Genomic DNA, 19914 nt, shown 5'->3' on the forward strand with positions numbered 1-19914 from the left:
GTACGGATGGTGTAATGGTTAGCATTACTGTCTCACAGCGCTGAGGTCATGGGTTCTATCCCCACCATGTGTTATATATACGGGGCAGTACGGATGGTGTAATGGTTACATTGCTGCCTCACACCACTGAGGTCATGGGTTCTATTCCCACCATGTGTTATATATACGGGGCAGTACGGATGGTGTAATGGTTACATTACTGCCTCACAGCACTGAGGTCATGGGTTCTATCCCCACCATGTGTTATATATACGGGGCAGTACGGATGGTATAATGGTCAGCATTACTGCCTCACAGCGCTGAGGTCATGGGTTCTATCCCCACCATGTGTTATATATACGGGGCAGTACGGATGGTGCAATGGTTAGTGTTACTGCCTCACAGCACTGAGGTCATGGGTTCTATTCCCACCATGTGTTTTATATATGGGGCAGTACGGACGGTGTAATGGTTACCATTACTGCCTCACAGCACTGAGGTTATGGGTTCTATCCCCACCATGTGTTATATATACAGGGCAGTACAGATGGTGTAATGGTTAGCATTTCTGCCTCACAGCACTGAGGTCATAGGTTCTATCCCCACTATGTGTTATATATACGGGGCAGTACGGAGGGTGTAATGGTTAGCATTACTGCCTCACAGCACTGAGGTCATGGGTTCTATCCCCACCATGTGTTATATATATGGGGCAGCACGGATGGTGTAATGGTTAGCATTACTGCCTCACAGCACTGAGGTCATAGGTTCTATCCCCACCATGTGTTATATATACGGGCAGTACGGATGGTGTAATGGTTACATTACTGCATCACAGCACTGAGGTCATGGGTTCTATTCCCACCATGTGTTATATATACGGGGCAGTACGGATGATGTAATGGTTACATTACTGCCTCACAGCGCTGAGGTCATGGGTTCTATTCCCACCATGTGTTATATATACGGGGCAGTACGGATGGTGTAATGGTTACATTACTGCCTCACAGCGCTGAGGTCATGGGTTCTATTCCCACCATGTGTTATATATACGGGGCAGTACGGATGGTGTAATGGTTAGCATTACTGTCTCACAGCGCTGAGGTCATGGGTTCTATCCCCACCATGTGTTATATATACGGGGCAGTACGGATGGTGTAATGGTTACATTGCTGCCTCACACCACTGAGGTCATGGGTTCTATTCCCACCATGTGTTATATATACGGGGCAGTACGGATGGTGTAATGGTTAGCATTACTGCCTAACAGTGCTGAGCTCATGGTTCGATCCCCACCATGGCTATAACTGTGCTTGCGTGGGTTTCCTCCCACAATCCAAAAATATACAGATAGGTTAAAATTAGCCCTAGAATGTCTGTGTGTGCGTGTACATGTGGTAGGGAATATAGATTGTAAGCTTCACTGGGGCAGGGACTGATGTGAATGTTCAAATACTGTAAAGCGCTGCGGAATATATGTGCGCTATATAAGAAACTGTTAATAAATAATAAATAAATAATAGTTGTTAAGTTGAGACTATTAGGGGTTTGGATGAGATTATTAGGGGTTAGGATGAGGGTATTTGGGGTTAGGGTTGGATTAGGATTAGGATATTAGGGGTCTGGATGAGGGTATTAGGGGTTAGGGTTGGGTAATTGGTTAGGATGAGGGTATTAGTGGTTAGGGTTGGGTCAGGGTGAGGGTATTAGGGGTTTGGATGAGGGTATTAGGGGTTAGGATGAGGGTATGAGGGGTTAGGGTTGGGTCAGGGGTTTGTATGAGGGTATTATGGGTTAGGGTTGGGTCATTGGTTAGGATGAGGGTATTAGGGGTTAGGGTTGGGTCAGGAGTTTGGATTAGGGTATTAGGCGTTAGGATGAGGGTATTAGGGGTTAGGGTTGCGTCAGTGGTTAGGATGAGGGTATTAGGGGTTAGGGTTGGGTCAGGGGTTTGGATGACAGTATTAAGGGTTAGAATGAGGGTATGAGGGGCTAGGGTTGCGTCAGTGGTTAGGGGTTATGGGTTAGGGTATGATTAGGATATTAGGGGTTTGGGATGAGGGTATTAGGGGTTAGGGTTGGATTAGGATATAAGGGGTTTGGATGAGGATATTAGGGGTTAGGGTTGGGTCTGGGGTTTGGATGAGGGTATTAGGGGTTAGGGTTGGGACAGGGGTTTGGATGAGGGTATTAGGGGTAGGATGAGGGTATTAGGGGTTAAGGTTGAGTCGGGTTTGGATGAGGGTATTAGGGGTTATGATGAGCGTATTAGGGGTTAGGGTTGGGTCAGGGGTTTGGATGAGGGTATTATGGGTTAGGGTTGGGTCAGGGGTTTGGATGAGGGTATTAGGGGTTAGAGTTGGGTCAGTGGTTAGAATGAGGGTATGAGGGGTTAGGGTTGCGTCAGTGGTTAGGGGTTATGGGTTAGGGTTGGATTAGGATATTAGGGGTTTGGATGAGGGTATTAGGGGTTAGGGTTGGGTCAGGGGTTTGGATGAGGGTATGAGGGGTTAGGGTTGGGTCAGTGGTTAGGATAAGGGTATTATGGGTTAGGGTTGGGTCAGGGGTTTGGATGAGGGTATTAGGGGTTAGGGAGAGGGTATTAGGGGTTAGGGTTGGATTAGGGGTCTGGATGAGAGTTTTAGGGGTTAGGGTTGGGTCAGGGGTTTGGATGAGGGTATTAGAAATTAGGGTTGGGTCAGGATGAGGGTATTAGCGGTTAAGGTTGGGTCAGGGGTTAGGATGAGGGTATGAGGGGTCTGGATGTGGTTAGGGTTGGGTCAGTGGTTAGGATGAGGGTATTAGGGGTTAGGGTTGGGTCAGGGGTTTGGATGAGGGTATTAGGGGTTAGGATGAGGGTATGAGGGGTTAGGGTTGGATTAGGATATTAGAGGTTTGGGAGAGGGTATTAGGGGTTAGGGTTGGATTAGGATATTAGTGGTTTGGATGAGGGTATTAGGGGTTAGGGTTGGATTAGGATATTAGGGTTTGGATGAGGGTATTAGGGGTTAGGGTTGGATTAGGATATTAGGGGTTTGGGAGAGGGTATTAATGGTTAGGGTTGGATTAGGATATTAGGGGTTTGGATGAGGGTATTAGGGGTTAGGGTTGGATTAGGATATTAGGGGTTTGGATGAGGGTATTAGGGGTTAGGGTTGGGTCAGGGGTTTGGATGAGGGTATGAGGGGTTAGGGTTGGGTCAGGGGTTTGGATGAGGGTATTAGGGGTAGGATGAGGGTATTAGGGGTTAAGGTTGAGTCAGGGGTTCGGATGAGGGAATTAGGGGTTATGATGAGCGTATTAGGGGTTAGGGTTTGGTCAGGGGTTTGGATGAGGGTATTAGGGGTTAGGGTTGAATTAGGATATAAGGGGTACGATGAGGGTATTAGGGGTTAGGGATGGATTAGGATGAGGATATTAGGGGTAGGATGAGGGTATTAGGGTTGGGTCAAGGGTCTGGATGAGGGTATTAGGGGTTAGGGTTGGGTCAGGGGTTTGGATGAGGGTATTAGGGGTTAGGGTTGGGTCAGTGGTTAGGATGAGGATATTAGGGGTTAGGGTTCGGTCAGGGGTTTGGATGAGGGTATTAGGGGTTAGGATAAGGATATGAGGGGGTTAGGGTTGGGTCAGTGATTAGGATGAGGGTATTGGGGGTTAGGGTTGGGTCAGGGGTTTGGATGAGGGTATTAGGGCTTAGGATGAGGGTATGAGGGGTTAGGGCTGGGACAGGGGTTAGGGTTGGATTAGGATATTAGAGGTTTGGGAGAGGGTATTAGGGGTTAGATTTGGGTCAGGGGTTGAGATGAGGGTCTTGGGGTTAGGGTTGGGTCAGGGGTTTGGATGAGGGTATTAGGGGTTAAGGTTGATTCAGGGGTGTGGATGAGGGTATTAAGGGTTATGAAGAGCGTATTAGGGGTTATGGTTGGGTCAGGGGTTTGGATGAGGGTATTAGAGGTTAGGATTGGATTAGGATATTAGGGGTAGGATGAGGGTATTAGGGTTGGGTCAGGGGTCTGGATGAGGGTATTAGGGGTTAAGGTTGGGTCAGGGGTCTGGATGAAGGTATTAGGGGTTAGGGTTGGGTCAGTGGTTAGGATGAGGGAATTATGGGTTAGGATGAGGGTATGAGGGGTTAGGGTTGGGTCAGTGGTTAAGATGAGGGTATTAGGGTTGGGTCAGGGGTTTGGATGAGGGTATTAGGGGTTAGGATGAGGGAATGAGGGGTTAGGGTTGGGACAGTGGTTAGGGTTGGACTAGGATATTAGAGGTTTGGGAGAGGGTATTAGGGGTTAGGGTTGGATTAGGATATTAGGGGTTTGGATGAGGGTATTAGGGGTTAGGGTTGGATTAGGGATCTGGATGAGGGTATTAGGGGTTAGGGTTGGGTCAGGGGTTTGGATGAGGGTATTAGGGGTTAGGGTTGGGTCAGTGGTTAGGATGAGGGTATCAGGGGTTAGGTTGGGTCAGGGGTTTGGATGAGGGTATTAGGGGTTAGAGTTGGGTCAGGGGTTAGGTTGATGGTATTAGGGGTTATGGTTGGGTCATTGGTTAGGATGAGGGTATTAGGGGTTTGGATGAGGGTATTAGGGGTTCGGATGAGGGTATGAGGGGTTAGGGTTGCGTCAGTGGTTAGGATGAGGGTATTATGGGTTAGGGTTGGGTCAGGGGTTTGGATGAGAGTATGAGGGGTTAGGATGAGGGAATGAGGGGTTAGGGTTGCGTCAGTGGTTAGGATGAGAGTATTATGGGTTAGAGTTCGGTCAGGGGTTTGGATGAGGGTATTAGGGGTTAGAGTTGGGTCAGGGGTTTGAATTAGGGTATTATGGGTTAGGGTTGGGTCAGGGGTTTGGATGTGGGTATTAGGGCTTAGGATGAGAGTATTAGGGGTTTGGATGAGGGTATTAGGGGTTAGAGTTGGGTCAGGGGTTTGAATTAGGGTATTATGGGTTAGGGTTGGGTCAGGGGTTTGGATGTGGGTATTAGGGTTTAGGATGAGAGTATTAGGGGTTTGGATGAGGGTATTAGGGGTTAGAGTTGGGTCAGGGGTTTGGATGAGGGTGTTAGGGTTGGTGGTCAGGGCTATACTGTATTTGAGCTTTGGATGTTTACATTGTTCTACTGTCTTATCCTCTACCACCGCTGATGGGAGGCTATTCCACTTATTCCCTACCTTTCCCTAATACCTTTCGGTATTTAACGATTGGTACCTTTTCAAGCAATTTAAAAAAATCATATTTTTACACTTAACTAACACGATTCCCCAATCCCCCAAACAATACCGTCTGGAGGGGTAAGGGCTATATAGTCACCTGTATATCTGACCCACCCTACATCTCAGCTTTCCCTTTATTACATATTACATATATAATTACTAATCTGTAAGGACCAATAACATGATTTATTAGGGTTTTCTAAATGAACACGACCATGTGATACTTGTGAAATAGGTTTACCGTACACCAGGAATGCGCCATCGCCAGCGACAACGCCCCCTAGTAGATCACACCTGACATGAGATCAATTGTGCAACCAATCAGTAAGCAGAGATGGATAATGGAGTTTCCCCAGATGGGCCTGGACTCTCACCTTTGTTCGTCCGTCTGCGGAAGGAGATCTTGCGCCGTCTCAGCTTATTAAATCCGCTGTCGGAATCATTGCTGCTGGGAGATCCAGGGATCATGTTGGTCTGAAATTATATGGAGAAAGCTAAGAATAAGTTTTGGCAGATTTTTAAACCCGTTGTTGACGTTAGTTGTTTTTTAAAGTCTAAGACTGCAAAAAGAAATCACTCAGAAAGCAATAACGAGATCCAACCACATGGTTTCATCAATCCTGGTTTGCATCCATCTCCGATAGTGGGTTGAGTACGATGGTTGCTCATCTCTCTGATGGCGGGGTACCTACAATGGTTTGCATACATCTCCGATGATGAGTTGACTCTAATGGTTTGCGTACATCTCCGATAGTGGGTTGAGTACGATGGTTGCTCACCTCTCTGATGGTAGGCTACATATGATGGTTTGGTCACCTCTCCAATGACGGGGTGCCTATAATGGTTTGCTTGCCTCCCCCATAGTGGGGTGCCTACGATGGTTTGCGTACATCTCCGATGGCGTTCTGTTGCGGACCCTCTGATGATTGCAGTTGCGATTGCACAAATAAAACAGAAAACCTGGAAACCCTGATATGTACAGAGACACCCAGAGGAGTCATCAGTAGAGGCCCAGCAGCTGCGTCACATTCCCGGCGCATGTGCACATCCTTCTGTTAGTCAGCGGACACGCAGCATGGCGGCCTGAATACTATAACTCCGCATCTCTATGGTGCCTGACTGCCAATCATTCTACTGCAGATAAGGGCACCATCGCTAATATACTTTGGCGCAGTGTGAATTACATGCACGGATGGTCTATATAAACCTAAAGTTGGATTATAGCTGATTTAAAGCCTTTAGTAAATAACTCATTTTCAAAACTGACTAAAAAGTGACTGTTAATAATAGTGAAGGGAGCAGAGAATCCCAATGTGCAGGTCTTAGGCTGCCGCCGGTTCCATGATTACACGGCGTTACATAACCACAAATAACACCTTCGGTATCGTGACACAACCCACCCCGGCCGGCTCAATACGACCATAGTCTGGACTCACATCTCGGAGGTTGAAGGTGATCTCCAAGCTGGACCAAAAGTAGTCGGAGAACTCAGGGTACATGTCCAGAACCTCCAAGAGATCCTCCCGATGAATCTTGTGTAGGTCGCAGTAGGTCAGGGCTCGGACATCTGCATTGGATTTTCCTGGCCGTGCGTACAGGTTGAGAGGCTCACCGAATATGTCATTCTTCCCTGCGCAGCAAGAGAGGGTGATACAATGTCAGGAACACCTGGGTACCAGCCATGACTGGGGTAGCAATGACCATGTAATACAGACCACACGGAGTACCAGCCATGACATGACCTACCAGGAGAGGACATTCTACATGGGATGGTAATAACTGTGTAATACAGACACACATGTGCAGACCACACGGAGTACCAGCCATGACATGACCTACCAGGAGAGAACATTCTACACGGGATGGTAATAACTGTGTAATACAGACACACATGTGCAGACCACACGGAGTACCAGCGATGACATGGCCTACCAGTAGAGGACATTCTACACGGGATGGTAATAACTGTGTAATACAGACACACATGTGCAGGCCACACGGAGTACCAGCCATGACATGACCTACCAGGAGAGAACATTCTACACGGGATGGTAATAACTGTGTAATACAGACACACATGTGCAGGCCACACGGAGTACCAGCCATGACATGACCTACCAGGAGAGGACATTCTACATGGGATGGTAATAACTGTGTAATACAGACACACATGTGCAGACCACACGGAGTACCAGCCATGACATGACCTACCAGGAGAGGACATTCTACACGGGATGGTAATAACTGTGTAATACAGACACACATGTGCAGACCACACGGAGTACCAGCCATGACATGACCTACCAGAACAGGACATTCTACACGGGATGGTAATAACTGTGTAATACAGACACACATGTGCAGACCACACGGAGTACCAGCCATGACATGACCTACCAGGAGAGGACATTCTACATGGGATGGTAATAACTGTGTAATACAGACACACATGTGCAGACCACACGGAGTACCAGCCATGACATGACCTACCAGGAGAGGACAATCTACACGGGATGGTAATAACTGTGTAATACAGACACACATGTGCAGACCACACGGAGTACCAGCCATGACATGACCTACCAGGAGAGGACATTCTACACGGGATGGTAATAACTGTGTATTATACAGACATACATGTGCAGGCCACACGGAGTACCAGCGATGACATGACCTACCAGGAGAGGACATTCTACACGGGATGGTAATAACTGTGTATTATACAGACATACATGTGCAGACCACACGGAGTACCAGCCATGACATGACCTACCAGGAGAGAACATTCTACACGGGATGGTAATAACTGTGTATTATACAGACACACATGTGCAGACCACACGGAGTACCAGCCATGACATGACCTACCAGGATAGAACATTCTACACGGGATGGTAATAACTGTGTAATACAGGCACACATGTGCAGACCACACTGAGTACCAGCCATGAGATGACCTACCAGGAGAGGACATTCTACACGGGATGGTAATAACTGTGTATTATACAGACATACATGTGCAGGCCACACGGAGTACCAGCCATGACATGACCTACCAGGAGAGGACATTCTACACGGGATGGTAATAACTGTGTAATACAGACACACATGTGCAGACCACACGGAGTACCAGCCATGACATGACCTACCAGGAGAGGACATTCTACACAGGATGGTAATAACTGTGTAATACAGACACACATGTGCAGACCACACGGAGTACCAGCCATGACATGACCTACAAGGAGAGGACATTCTACACGGGATGGTAAAAACTGTGTAATACAGACACACATGAGCAGACCACACGGAGTGCCAGCCATGACATGACCTACCAGGACAGGACATTCTACACGGGATGGTAATAACTGTGTATTATACAGACACACATGTGCAGACCACACGGAGTACCAGCCATGACATGACCTACCAGGAGAGGACATTCTACACGGGATGGTAATAACTGTGTAATACAGACACACATGTGCAGACCACACGGAGTACCAGCCATGACATGAACTACCAGAAGAGAACATTCTACACGGGATGGTAATAACTGTGTAATACAGACACACATGTGCAGGCCACACGGAGTTCCAGCCATGACATGACCTACCAGAAGAGAACATTCTACACGGGATGGTAATAACTAGAGACAGGATTATATGCAACATAAAAAGCTTGAAATATGCATGCAAATATGCATGAAAAATACATAAAATATGCATAAAAAGTGTTAAAATATGCTACATTTAATAATAAAAAAAGTAATTTTTAACTTATTTATTTTAAAATCTGCATACAATTAGTTGCAAATAAACCTCAAAAATAGGCCCACAGCATCTGCAGATGTCTAGTGCTATACACAGGATTTGTTTTCTTCCTGGCTGCTACAGCATACTGCAGCGTCCAAAGCTCATCTTGCACCAACTACACGGACCCGCATCTCCAGCGCCGATGGACCAAATATGAGCATAGTGTGTGAGGGCGGCGCATTGGAAGGCTTCCTCCCTGCGCTGCATATTCACTGTGACACAAAATTTCCTCTGCGCCACGTGATGTCACAACCCTTCCCCCCACCTCCTCTGCTGCAGAAGTCTGTCTCTTGGTGTAAAGTCCCAGGCCAGGGGCAGGCAAAGGTTCAGGAGCTCCGTAATGGCATCCGCCCCACTGACTTTTATCAACATGGATTGGCAGCCTAGAGCAGTGTCAGTGTACATCCAAGGTTCCCCACACTGTGGACATATTGCCCCAGCATGCACACTCTACCACTACCTGGCCAGCAGCAGCAGGGCAAAGCAGTGCTGTAACTCGCAGGTGGGAAGAGGACGGGGCCTAAAATATGCACCATCACTAGATTTTAGGTAAAAAACGGAGTACCAGCCATGACATGACCTACCAGGAGAGGACATTCTACACGGATAATAACTGTGTAATACAGACACACATGTGCAGACCACACGGAGTACCAGCCATGACATGACCTACCAGGAGAGGACATTCTACACGGGATGGTAATAACTGTGTAATACAGACACACATGTGCAGACCACACAGAGTTCCAGCCATGACATGACCTACCAGAAGAGAACATTCTACACGGGATGGTAATAACTGTAATACAGACACACATGTGCAGACCACACAGCGTACCAGATGTGTAGGGGTAAAACGTGGGAATCTATTTGGTGCATTACAGGGTGAGGTTCGGATTAACCGATGGACGTGACGATAACACAAAACTCAATTACCCAGTATGGCGACCACCACATCCCCGCGCAGTATTTCAATGGATCCACGAGAAAGGAAGTAGAGAGCGGTCAGGACATCACCGGCATGCACTAGCGTGTCCCCAGGGGGTGCATGTGTGGTCTTAAACTTCATAGCCAGGGCCCGTAAGCAGCCCTTAGTGGCTCCTTTGAAGGGTTTACAGTTCTGGAGAAGCGTTCGGTTTAGGTGCAAACAGATGTCCGCTTGCAGGCACTCAGGGAACCCCTTCAGCACCTAAAAATCAGAGAGAGAGGCACAATGATGACACTGACACGCAGAGAGATTTGGATCCGGAATATGGGAGAGGAGATAACAGAGGATGGACCTACAGTAGACCAAGAACAACATAGAGCCACGGGTGGTGGAGACTGGCTGGAGCATGACAAACTAAAGACACGGTGATGCGTGCGTACAGGAAATGGGCACAAAGTGATGAATGTACAGAAGATGGGCACAGTGATGCCAGGTGTACAGAAAATGGGCACACAGCGATGGCAGGTGTACAGGAGAATGCACAGTGATGGCAGGTGTAATGGTGAGGGGCACACAGTGATGGGCGGTGTACAGGAGATGGGCACACAGTGATGGCGGGTGTACAGGATATGGGCACACAGTGATGGGCGGTGTACAGGAGATGGGCACACAGTGATGGGCGGTGTACAGGAGATGGGCACACAGTGATGGCGGGTGTACAGGCGATGGGCACACAGTGATGCGCGGTGTACAGGAGATGGAAACAAAGTGATGGGCGGTGTACAGGAGATGGGCACACAGTGATGGGCGGTGTACAGGAGATGGAAACAAAGTGATGGGCGGTGTACAGGAGATGGGCACACAGTGATGGCGGGTGTACAGGTGATGGGCGGTGTACAGGAGATGGGCACACAGTGATGGCGGGTGTACAGGAGATGGGCACACAGTGATGGCGGGTGTACAGGAGATGGGCACACAGTGATGGGCGGTGTACAGGAGATGGAAACAAAGTGATGGGCGGTGTACAGGAGATGGGCACACAGTGATGGGCGGTGTACAGGAGATGGGCACACAGTGATGGCAAATATAAAGGAGAATGGCACACAGTAATGGCGGGTGTACAGGAGATGGGCACACAGTGATGGCTGGTGTACAGGAGATGGGCACACAGTGATGGTGGGTGTACAGGAGATGGGCACACAGTGATGGTGGGTGTACAGGAGATGGGCACACAGTGATGGTGGGTGTACAGGAGATGGGCACAGTGATGGCAGGTGTACAGAAGATTGGCACACAGTGATGGCAGGTGTACAGGAGATGGGCACACAGTGATGGCGGGTGTACAGGAGATGGGCACACAGTGATGGCGGGTGTACAGGAGATGGGCACACAGTGATGGCGGGTGTACAGGAGATGGGCACACAGTGATGGCGGGTGTACAGGAGAATGGCACACAGTAATGGCGGGTGTACAGGAGATGGGCACACAGTGATGGGCGGTGTACAGGAGATGGGCACACAGTGATGGCTGATGTACAGGAGATGGGCACACAGTGATGGCGGGTGTACAGGAGATGGGCACACAGTGATGGCGGGTGTACAGGAGATGGGCACACAGTGATGGGTGGTGTACAGGAGATGGGCACACAGTGATGGCGGGTGTACAGGAGATGGGCACACAGTGATGGCGGTGTAATGGTGAGGGGCACACAGTGATGGGCGGTGTACAGGAGATGGGCACACAGTGATGGCGGGTGTACAGGATATGGGCACACAGTGATGGGCGGTGTACAGGAGATGGGCACACAGTGATGGGCGGTGTACAGGAGATGGGCACACAGTGATGGCGGGTGTACAGGCGATGGGCACACAGTGATGCGCGGTGTACAGGAGATGGAAACAAAGTGATGGGCGGTGTACAGGAGATGGGCACACAGTGATGGGCGGTGTACAGGAGATGGAAACAAAGTGATGGGCGGTGTACAGGAGATGGGCACACAGTGATGGCGGGTGTACAGGTGATGGGCGGTGTACAGGAGATGGGCACACAGTGATGGCGGGTGTACAGGAGATGGGCACACAGTGATGGCGGGTGTACAGGAGATGGGCACACAGTGATGGGCGGTGTACAGGAGATGGAAACAAAGTGATGGGCGGTGTACAGGAGATGGGCACACAGTGATGGGCGGTGTACAGGAGATGGGCACACAGTGATGGCAAATATAAAGGAGAATGGCACACAGTAATGGCGGGTGTACAGGAGATGGGCACACAGTGATGGCTGGTGTACAGGAGATGGGCACACAGTGATGGTGGGTGTACAGGAGATGGGCACACAGTGATGGTGGGTGTACAGGAGATGGGCACACAGTGATGGTGGGTGTACAGGAGATGGGCACAGTGATGGCAGGTGTACAGAAGATTGGCACACAGTGATGGCAGGTGTACAGGAGATGGGCACACAGTGATGGCGGGTGTACAGGAGATGGGCACACAGTGATGGCGGGTGTACAGGAGATGGGCACACAGTGATGGCGGGTGTACAGGAGATGGGCACACAGTGATGGCGGGTGTACAGGAGAATGGCACACAGTAATGGCGGGTGTACAGGAGATGGGCACACAGTGATGGGCGGTGTACAGGAGATGGGCACACAGTGATGGCTGATGTACAGGAGATGGGCACACAGTGATGGCGGGTGTACAGGAGATGGGCACACAGTGATGGCGGGTGTACAGGAGATGGGCACACAGTGATGGGTGGTGTACAGGAGATGGGCACACAGTGATGGCGGGTGTACAGGAGATGGGCACACAGTGATGGCGGTGTACAGGAGATGGGCACACAGTGATGGCGGGTGTACAGGAGATGGGCACACAGTGATGGCTGGTGTACAGGAGATGGGCACACAGTGATGGCGGGTGTACAGGAGATGGGCACACAGTGATGGCTGGTGTACAGGAGATGGGCACACAGTGATGGGCGGTGTACAGGAGATGGGCACACAGTGATGGGCGGTGTACAGGAGATGGGCACACAGTGATGGCGGGTATAAAGGAGAATGGCACACAGTGATGGCGGGTGTACAGGAGATGGGCACACAGTGATGGCGGGTGTACAGGAGATGGGCACACAGTGATGGGTGGTGTACAGGAGATGGGCACACAGTGATGGCGGGTGTACAGGAGATGGGCACACAGTGATGGCGGTGTACAGGAGATGGGCACACAGAGATGGCGGGTGTACAGGAGATGGGCACACAGTGATGGCTGGTGTACAGGAGATTGGCACACAGTGATGGCGGGTGTACAGGAGATGGGCACACAGTGATGGCTGGTGTACAGGAGATGGGCACACAGTGATGGGCGGTGTACAGGAGATGGGCACACAGTGATGGGCGGTGTACAGGAGATGGGCACACAGTGATGGCGGGTGTACAGGAGATGGGCACACAGTGATGGGCGGTGTACAGGAGATGGGCACACAGTGATGGCAGGTATAAAGGAGAATGGCACACAGTGATGGCGGGTGTACAGGAGATGGGCACACAGTGATGGGCGGTGTACAGGAGATGGGCACACAGTGATGGGCGGTGTACAGGAGATGGGCACACAGTGATGGCGGGTGTACAGGAGATGGGCACACAGTGATGGGCGGTGTACAGGAGATGGACACAGTGATGGCTAATGTACAGGAGATGGGCACACAGTGATGGCTGGTGTACAGGAGATGGGCACACAGTGATGGCGGGTGTACAGGAGATGGGCACACAGTGATGGCGGGTGTACAGGAGATGGGCACACAGTGATGGGCGGTGTACAGGAGATGGGCACACAGTGATGGCGGGTGTACAGGAGATGGGCACACAGTGATGGCGGGTGTACAGGAGATGGGCACACAGTGATGGCGGGTGTACAGGAGATGGGCGCACAGTGATGGGCGGTGTACAGGAGATGGGCGCACAGTGATGGGCGGTGTACAGGAGATGGGCACACAGTGATGGGCGGTGTACAGGAGATAGGCACACAGTGATGGGCGGTGTACAGGAGATGGGCACACAGTGATGGGCGGTGTACAGGAGATGGGCACACAGTGATGGGCGGTGTACAGGAGATGGGCACACAGTGATGGGCGGTGTACAGGAGATGGGCACACAGTGATGGCGGGTGTACAGGAGATGGGCACACAGTGATGGCGGGTGTACAGGAGATGGGCACACAGTGATGGCGTGTGTACAGGAGATGGGCACACAGTGATGGCTGGTGTACAGGAGATGGGCACACAGTGATGGCGGGTGTACAGGAGATGGGCACACAGTGTTGGCTGGTGTACAGGAGATGGGCACACAGTGATGGGCGGTGTACAGGAGATGGGCACACAGTGATGGCGGGTGTAAAGGAGATGGGCACACAGTGATGGCGGGTATAAAGGAGAATGGCACACAGTGATGGCGGGTGTACAGGAGATGGGCACACAGTGATGGCTGGTGTACAGGAGATGGGCACACAGTGATGGGCGGTGTACAGGAGATGGGCACACAGTGATGGCGGGTGTACAGGAGATGGGCACACAGTGATGGCGGGTGTACAGGAGATGGGCACACAGTGATGGGCGGTGTACAGGAGATGGGCACACAGTGATGGGCGGTGTACAGGAGATGGGCGGTGTACAGGAGATGGGCACACAGTGATGGGCGGTGTACAGGAGATGGGCACACAGTGATGGCTGGTGTACAGGAGATGGGCACACAGTGATGGCTGGTGTACAGGAGATGGGCACACAGTGATGGGCGGTGTACTGGAGATGGGCACACAGTGATGGCGGGTGTACAGGAGATGGGCACACAGAGATGGGCGGTGTACAGGAGATGGGCACACAGTGATGGCTGGTGTACAGGAGATGGGCACACAGTGATGGCGGGTGTACAGGAGATGGGCACACAGTGATGGGCGGTGTACAGGAGATGGGCACACAGTGATGGCGGGTGTAAAGGAGATGGGCACACAGTGATGGCGGGTATAAAGGAGAATGTCACACAGTGATGGCGGGTGTACAGGAGATGGGCACACAGTGATGGGCGGTGTACAGGAGATGGGCACACAGTGATGGCGGGTGTAAAGGAGATGGGCACACAGTGATGGCGGGTGTAAAGGAGAATGGCACACAGTGATGGCGGGTGTACAGGAGATGGGCACACAGTGATGGGCGGTGTACAGGAGATGGGCACACAGTGATGGCTGGTGTACAGGAGATGGGCACACAGTGATGGCGGGTGTACAGGAGATGGGCACACAGTGATGGCTGGTGTACAGGAGATGGGCACACAGTGATGGCGGGTGTACAGGAGATGGGCACACAGGGATGACGGGTGTACTAGAGATGGGCACACAGTGATGGGCGGTGTACAGGAGATGGGCACACAGTGATGGCGGGTGTACAGGAGATGGGCACACAGTGATGGGCGGTGTACAGGAGATAGGCACACAGTGATGGGCGGTGTACAGGAGATGGGCACACAGTGATGGGCGGTGTACAGGAGATAGGCACACAGTGATGGGCGGTGTACAGGAGATGGGCACACAGTGATGGCGGGTGTACAGGAGATGGGCACACAGTGATGGGCGGTGTACAGGAGATGGGCACACAGTGATGGGCGGTGTACAGGAGATGGGCACACAGTGATGGGCGGTGTACAGGAGACTGACCATACACATACGGATACGATACAGTGGTGGAGATGGGACTGGGAGGTAATTGTTGGACTCACTGCATTCATATCGATGCCATTGGTGTAGGACCAGGCGTGCTGGAAATACTCCTCCAAGCGTTGGCGTAACGGATTGGGAATTTGGTGGAAACGGATGAACTCGCGGACCCGCAGCATCTGAGTGTGGTACCTGGCAGTGCCGGAATACAGGCGCTGGATGATTGCAGACACATTTCCAAAAATACTGGCGTACATGAGAGCTAGGGGGACACAACAGGTTATAGAATTATATACCCTTATTCCACACTACAACATACAGCACTGCGCACATACATGTCCATACTACAACATACAGCACTGTACCCATACATGTCCATACTACAACATACAGCACTGCGCATATACATGTCCACACTACAACATACAGCACTGCGCATATACATGTCCACACTACAACATACAGCACCGCGCATATACATGTCCATACTACAACATACAGCACCGCGCATATACTGTACATGTCCATACTACAACATACAGCACCGCGCATATACATGTCCATACTACAACATACAGCACTGTACACATACATGTCCATACTACAACATACAGCACCGCGCATATACTGTACATGTCCATACTACAACATACAGCACTGCGCATATACTGTACATGTCCATACTACAACATGCAGCACTGCGCATATACATGTCCATACTACAACATACAGCACTGTACCCATACATGTCCACACTACAACATACAGCACCGCGCATATACATGTCCATACTACAACATACAGCACTGTAAACATACATGTCCATACTACAACATACAGCACCGCGCATATACATGTCCATACTACAACATACAGCACTGTACCCATACATGTCCATACTACAACATACAGCACTGCGCATATACATGTCCATACTACAACATACAGCACTGCGCATATACATGTCCATACTACAACATACAGCACTGCGCATATACATGTCCACACTACAACATACAGCACCGCGCATATACATGTCCATACTACAACATACAGCACTGTACCCATACATGTCCATACTACAACATACAGCACTGCACACATACATGTCCACACTACAACATACAGCACCGCGCATATACATGTCCATACTACAACATACAGCACTGTACCCATACATGTCCATACTACAACATACAGCACTGCGCATATACATGTCCACACTACAACATACAGCACTGCGCATATACATGTCCACACTACAACATATACCACCGCTCACATACATGTCCACACTACAACATACAGCACTGTACCCATACATGTTGTAACGATCAGATCAGGTGATCGATCAAATTAACGTATGCCTCCTGCTATGATTATCTGTTCAAGCAATGTATGTCTGGTATGTTTGGTAAAATCATGCCGCCTGTGATTATTATGTGGGAGATCAGAACATGTCATGTATTATGTGTGTGGACTATTGGTGACCCAGGGAGTGTAGCCATCTGTGGACTCCTCTGGAGTCAGGATGTAAGATAAGATCTGAGACCCCTCATAAACCAGATTGGGGGGGAGAGCAATAGTGTCCAGCCAACAGGCCAAAAGGTGCTCTGGCCCTCCACACTAAATTACCTCTTATCACTTGAGGAATGTATAAAATCTACTTCAAAGCAGGGACAAATTCTTTATGGGAAAGATCCTATATCTAGGGACCTTCACTAGGCTCAGCAAGGGAATGGTTAAAAATCCCAAGGGTGGGAGGGATGAGGGAGTCTTCAAGGTATAACTAAGACCCTTCTCCCTATAGTCAGTGTCACTACCTGGGGGTCTAGCAAACAGGCTGTAAGCGACCAGAGATTTCTTGTGGAGAACCCCCCCACGTCAGGATCGGTACTTAAGTGTAAGCTACGGTTCTGTCATTTTTCCCATTTATTTTATTTCTGAAATTGCATTTAAAACTTGTGTGTACTTTTAAAATCATTGTAAAATCTTGTAACTATTTTCTAAAGCTCTGTAGTATTTCTAGGAATAAATGATACATATTCTCAGTCCTGGTTCTGTGTTCTTAAGACTCATTAGCCTCAGAAGAGAACGCTCCAGCATGTTACCATTTATATATTGTATTGTGCGGTCAGGTGTGAGCCAAGCCGCCCCTTGCGCAGTTTCAAGCGCTAAAATCAGGTTTTGGCTGGTGGCAGTGTACCTCAAGGAAAGGACCCGAGTGTCCTAAGTGAACCCCAGTCACGGCCGGAGCTGCTCAGATTGACGTATCGGAGCAGGCGACCGGTGGGTCCGTGACATTTGGCGGCAAGCGGTGGAGTGGAGAATTCATTTTTCTCTTTAAGAACTTAAGTGAGTGTGGGTAGAATTTTGTGAGAAATACCCACATCACCAGAATCAGAGCTTTACTATAGTTTTAAAAGTCACACAGTGGATGCAATTTCTGTTCCCTCCCTTCTCTTGTTTTTCTTTCCTATCATTTTATTTGACAAGTGTGAGACTCAGGATGGCTGATTACCAGCAGATGAGGAGAGATGACCTGGCGGTCGTGTGTGTGTGCAGAGGAATATCCCTTGGTCTGGCCAGAGTAGAAAACGTATGATTCAGGCACTAGTGGATGCCGATCGGACTCTAGCTGCTGGAGGAAACCAGTCCATGGACAATCCTACCCCAGGGGCTCAGTCAGCACTGGACAGTACAAACGATTCCGCGCCAGGGTCAAACACTTCTGCTGGACCCAGCAAGTCTACACTGCCGAGCGACCTTCTAGCTGTTATCAGGCAAATTAAGAATGTGAACCCCGTATTCGCTTTGCAGCTGGTGCAGCACTGCCAAGCCATTGTCGACAGAGAGGCTGCGGAGCGCAAAGCCAGACGAGAGGCTGAGGTTGCTGAGTGCAAAGCCGTACGAGAGGCTGAGGAGCGCAAAGCCGTACAAGAGGCTGAGGAGTGCAAAGCCGTAAGTGAGGCTGCAGAGCGTCAGGCCGAGCGTGAGTACCAGTTGGAACTGGTGAGGCTCGGAGGGCTGATCGCTGTTGGTGAACCAGTGGAGGATGATACAGGGCATCATGATGGCGAACCTTTACGTGAGACTTTATCTGCCGTGGCTACTGAGTTAGCAGGAGATGGGCTTCGTACTGAACTTTTACTGTCTGCGGAAGTAAATAATGTGTTGGATCATGATGTGGACTCTGTTATCACCGGACCGCGTCATGCACAGTTCTCTGTCTTGGAAGCAGACAGAGGAAGCCAAGTGAGTGTCAGCTTGGTTGTGAGTAATGAGCTGGCCCTGGACACTACAGCCGATGCTCAGAGAGCTGACATCTCTGCTAGCACCAGGGAGACTGTAGGATGTGTGGCAGTCAGGGAGACTGCAGAGTACCAATCCCCTACAGCACCAGAAGAGCCCAGTGAGTATTCTGACTGCATAGTGAAAGTATGCAGGGAAGAGACTATGTCGGAAATAGGAATGGGACTTTCTGACTGTATGCACACAAGTATGTGTGGGACTACTGATGTGGGACTTTTATTAACTCCACACATATCTGTCAATGTCGCTAACCCTTCTGAACCATATGATGCATCTCAGGTAGTATGTAACCATGCTGAACATTGCAATGTTGTTATTTTGTGTGAAGCCCCTGGGATGATCTGTGATAGTGCCGTACCTTCGGTGGAGGTGGAGGGTGAGTTAGAGACAGGTATAGTGGGTAATCCTTGCCAGTTTGTGGGGTTAAATGAATGCCCTAAGCTAGTTGGGAATGAGACACCCTCACTCAGCAGTGGTAGGAGTGCTGCTGGTGATGTCATTAAGGTTGCTGTGCTAGACGTTAACCCTGTTCCTCCAGTGATGTCTGGTTGTGACATGGTGCCAGGGGACGCTAACTGCACAAATGGGACAGATCTGAGTTGGTTGCAGGCAGAGCATGTACCCAGTAGCGCACGCAGGGGGGGTTTCTGAGTACCCAGAAACCCCCCCAGGAGTCTAAGGGCCCTCATCTGAAAGCTGAGGGTCCCCTCTTTCCATGGATATAAGAACTGTAAAAATCGGCCCTTGGGAACCGGAGATATCTGACTTCAAAGCAGTGATCCCCATCTAAGCCTGTTAATTGTTATTCCCAGTCAGATATTTCAGGTTCTGTCTGACATAGAGTTTTTCTGAGGCTATATTCCAAAAGCTGTGACTCTCCCCCTTTGATGGACACTAGTAGCATGTCTCTACTCTTCCCAGAACCAAAGATATCAGCCTGCCAGCAGCTGGTTACTGCTCCAGC

General features: G+C 50.0%; 1 protein-coding gene across 4 annotated transcripts in view; it reads right to left on the reverse strand.

The window, feature by feature from the left end:
- Positions 1–19914, reverse strand: part of KCNH2 (potassium voltage-gated channel subfamily H member 2) — a 412853-nt gene that overhangs the window by 35168 nt on the left and 357771 nt on the right. For all 4 annotated transcript variants that reach the window (XR_014474764.1, XM_083186551.1, XM_083186552.1 and 1 more), the window contains 4 exons: positions 15701–15900; positions 9943–10195; positions 6628–6821; positions 5566–5665 (listed from right to left, as the gene is read on the reverse strand). Coding sequence is in view for 3 of the 4 variants with exons in the window: in XM_083186551.1 (XP_083042677.1) it covers positions 5566–5665; positions 6628–6821; positions 9943–10195; positions 15701–15900 (747 nt within the window). In the remaining variant the exon portion in view is untranslated. The remainder of the gene's footprint in view (positions 1–5565; positions 5666–6627; positions 6822–9942; positions 10196–15700; positions 15901–19914) is intronic.

Source organism: Crinia signifera, chromosome 5, assembly GCF_055691185.1.
Source record: "Crinia signifera chromosome 5, ASM5569118v1, whole genome shotgun sequence".
NCBI classification, from domain to species: domain Eukaryota; kingdom Metazoa; phylum Chordata; class Amphibia; order Anura; family Myobatrachidae; genus Crinia; species Crinia signifera.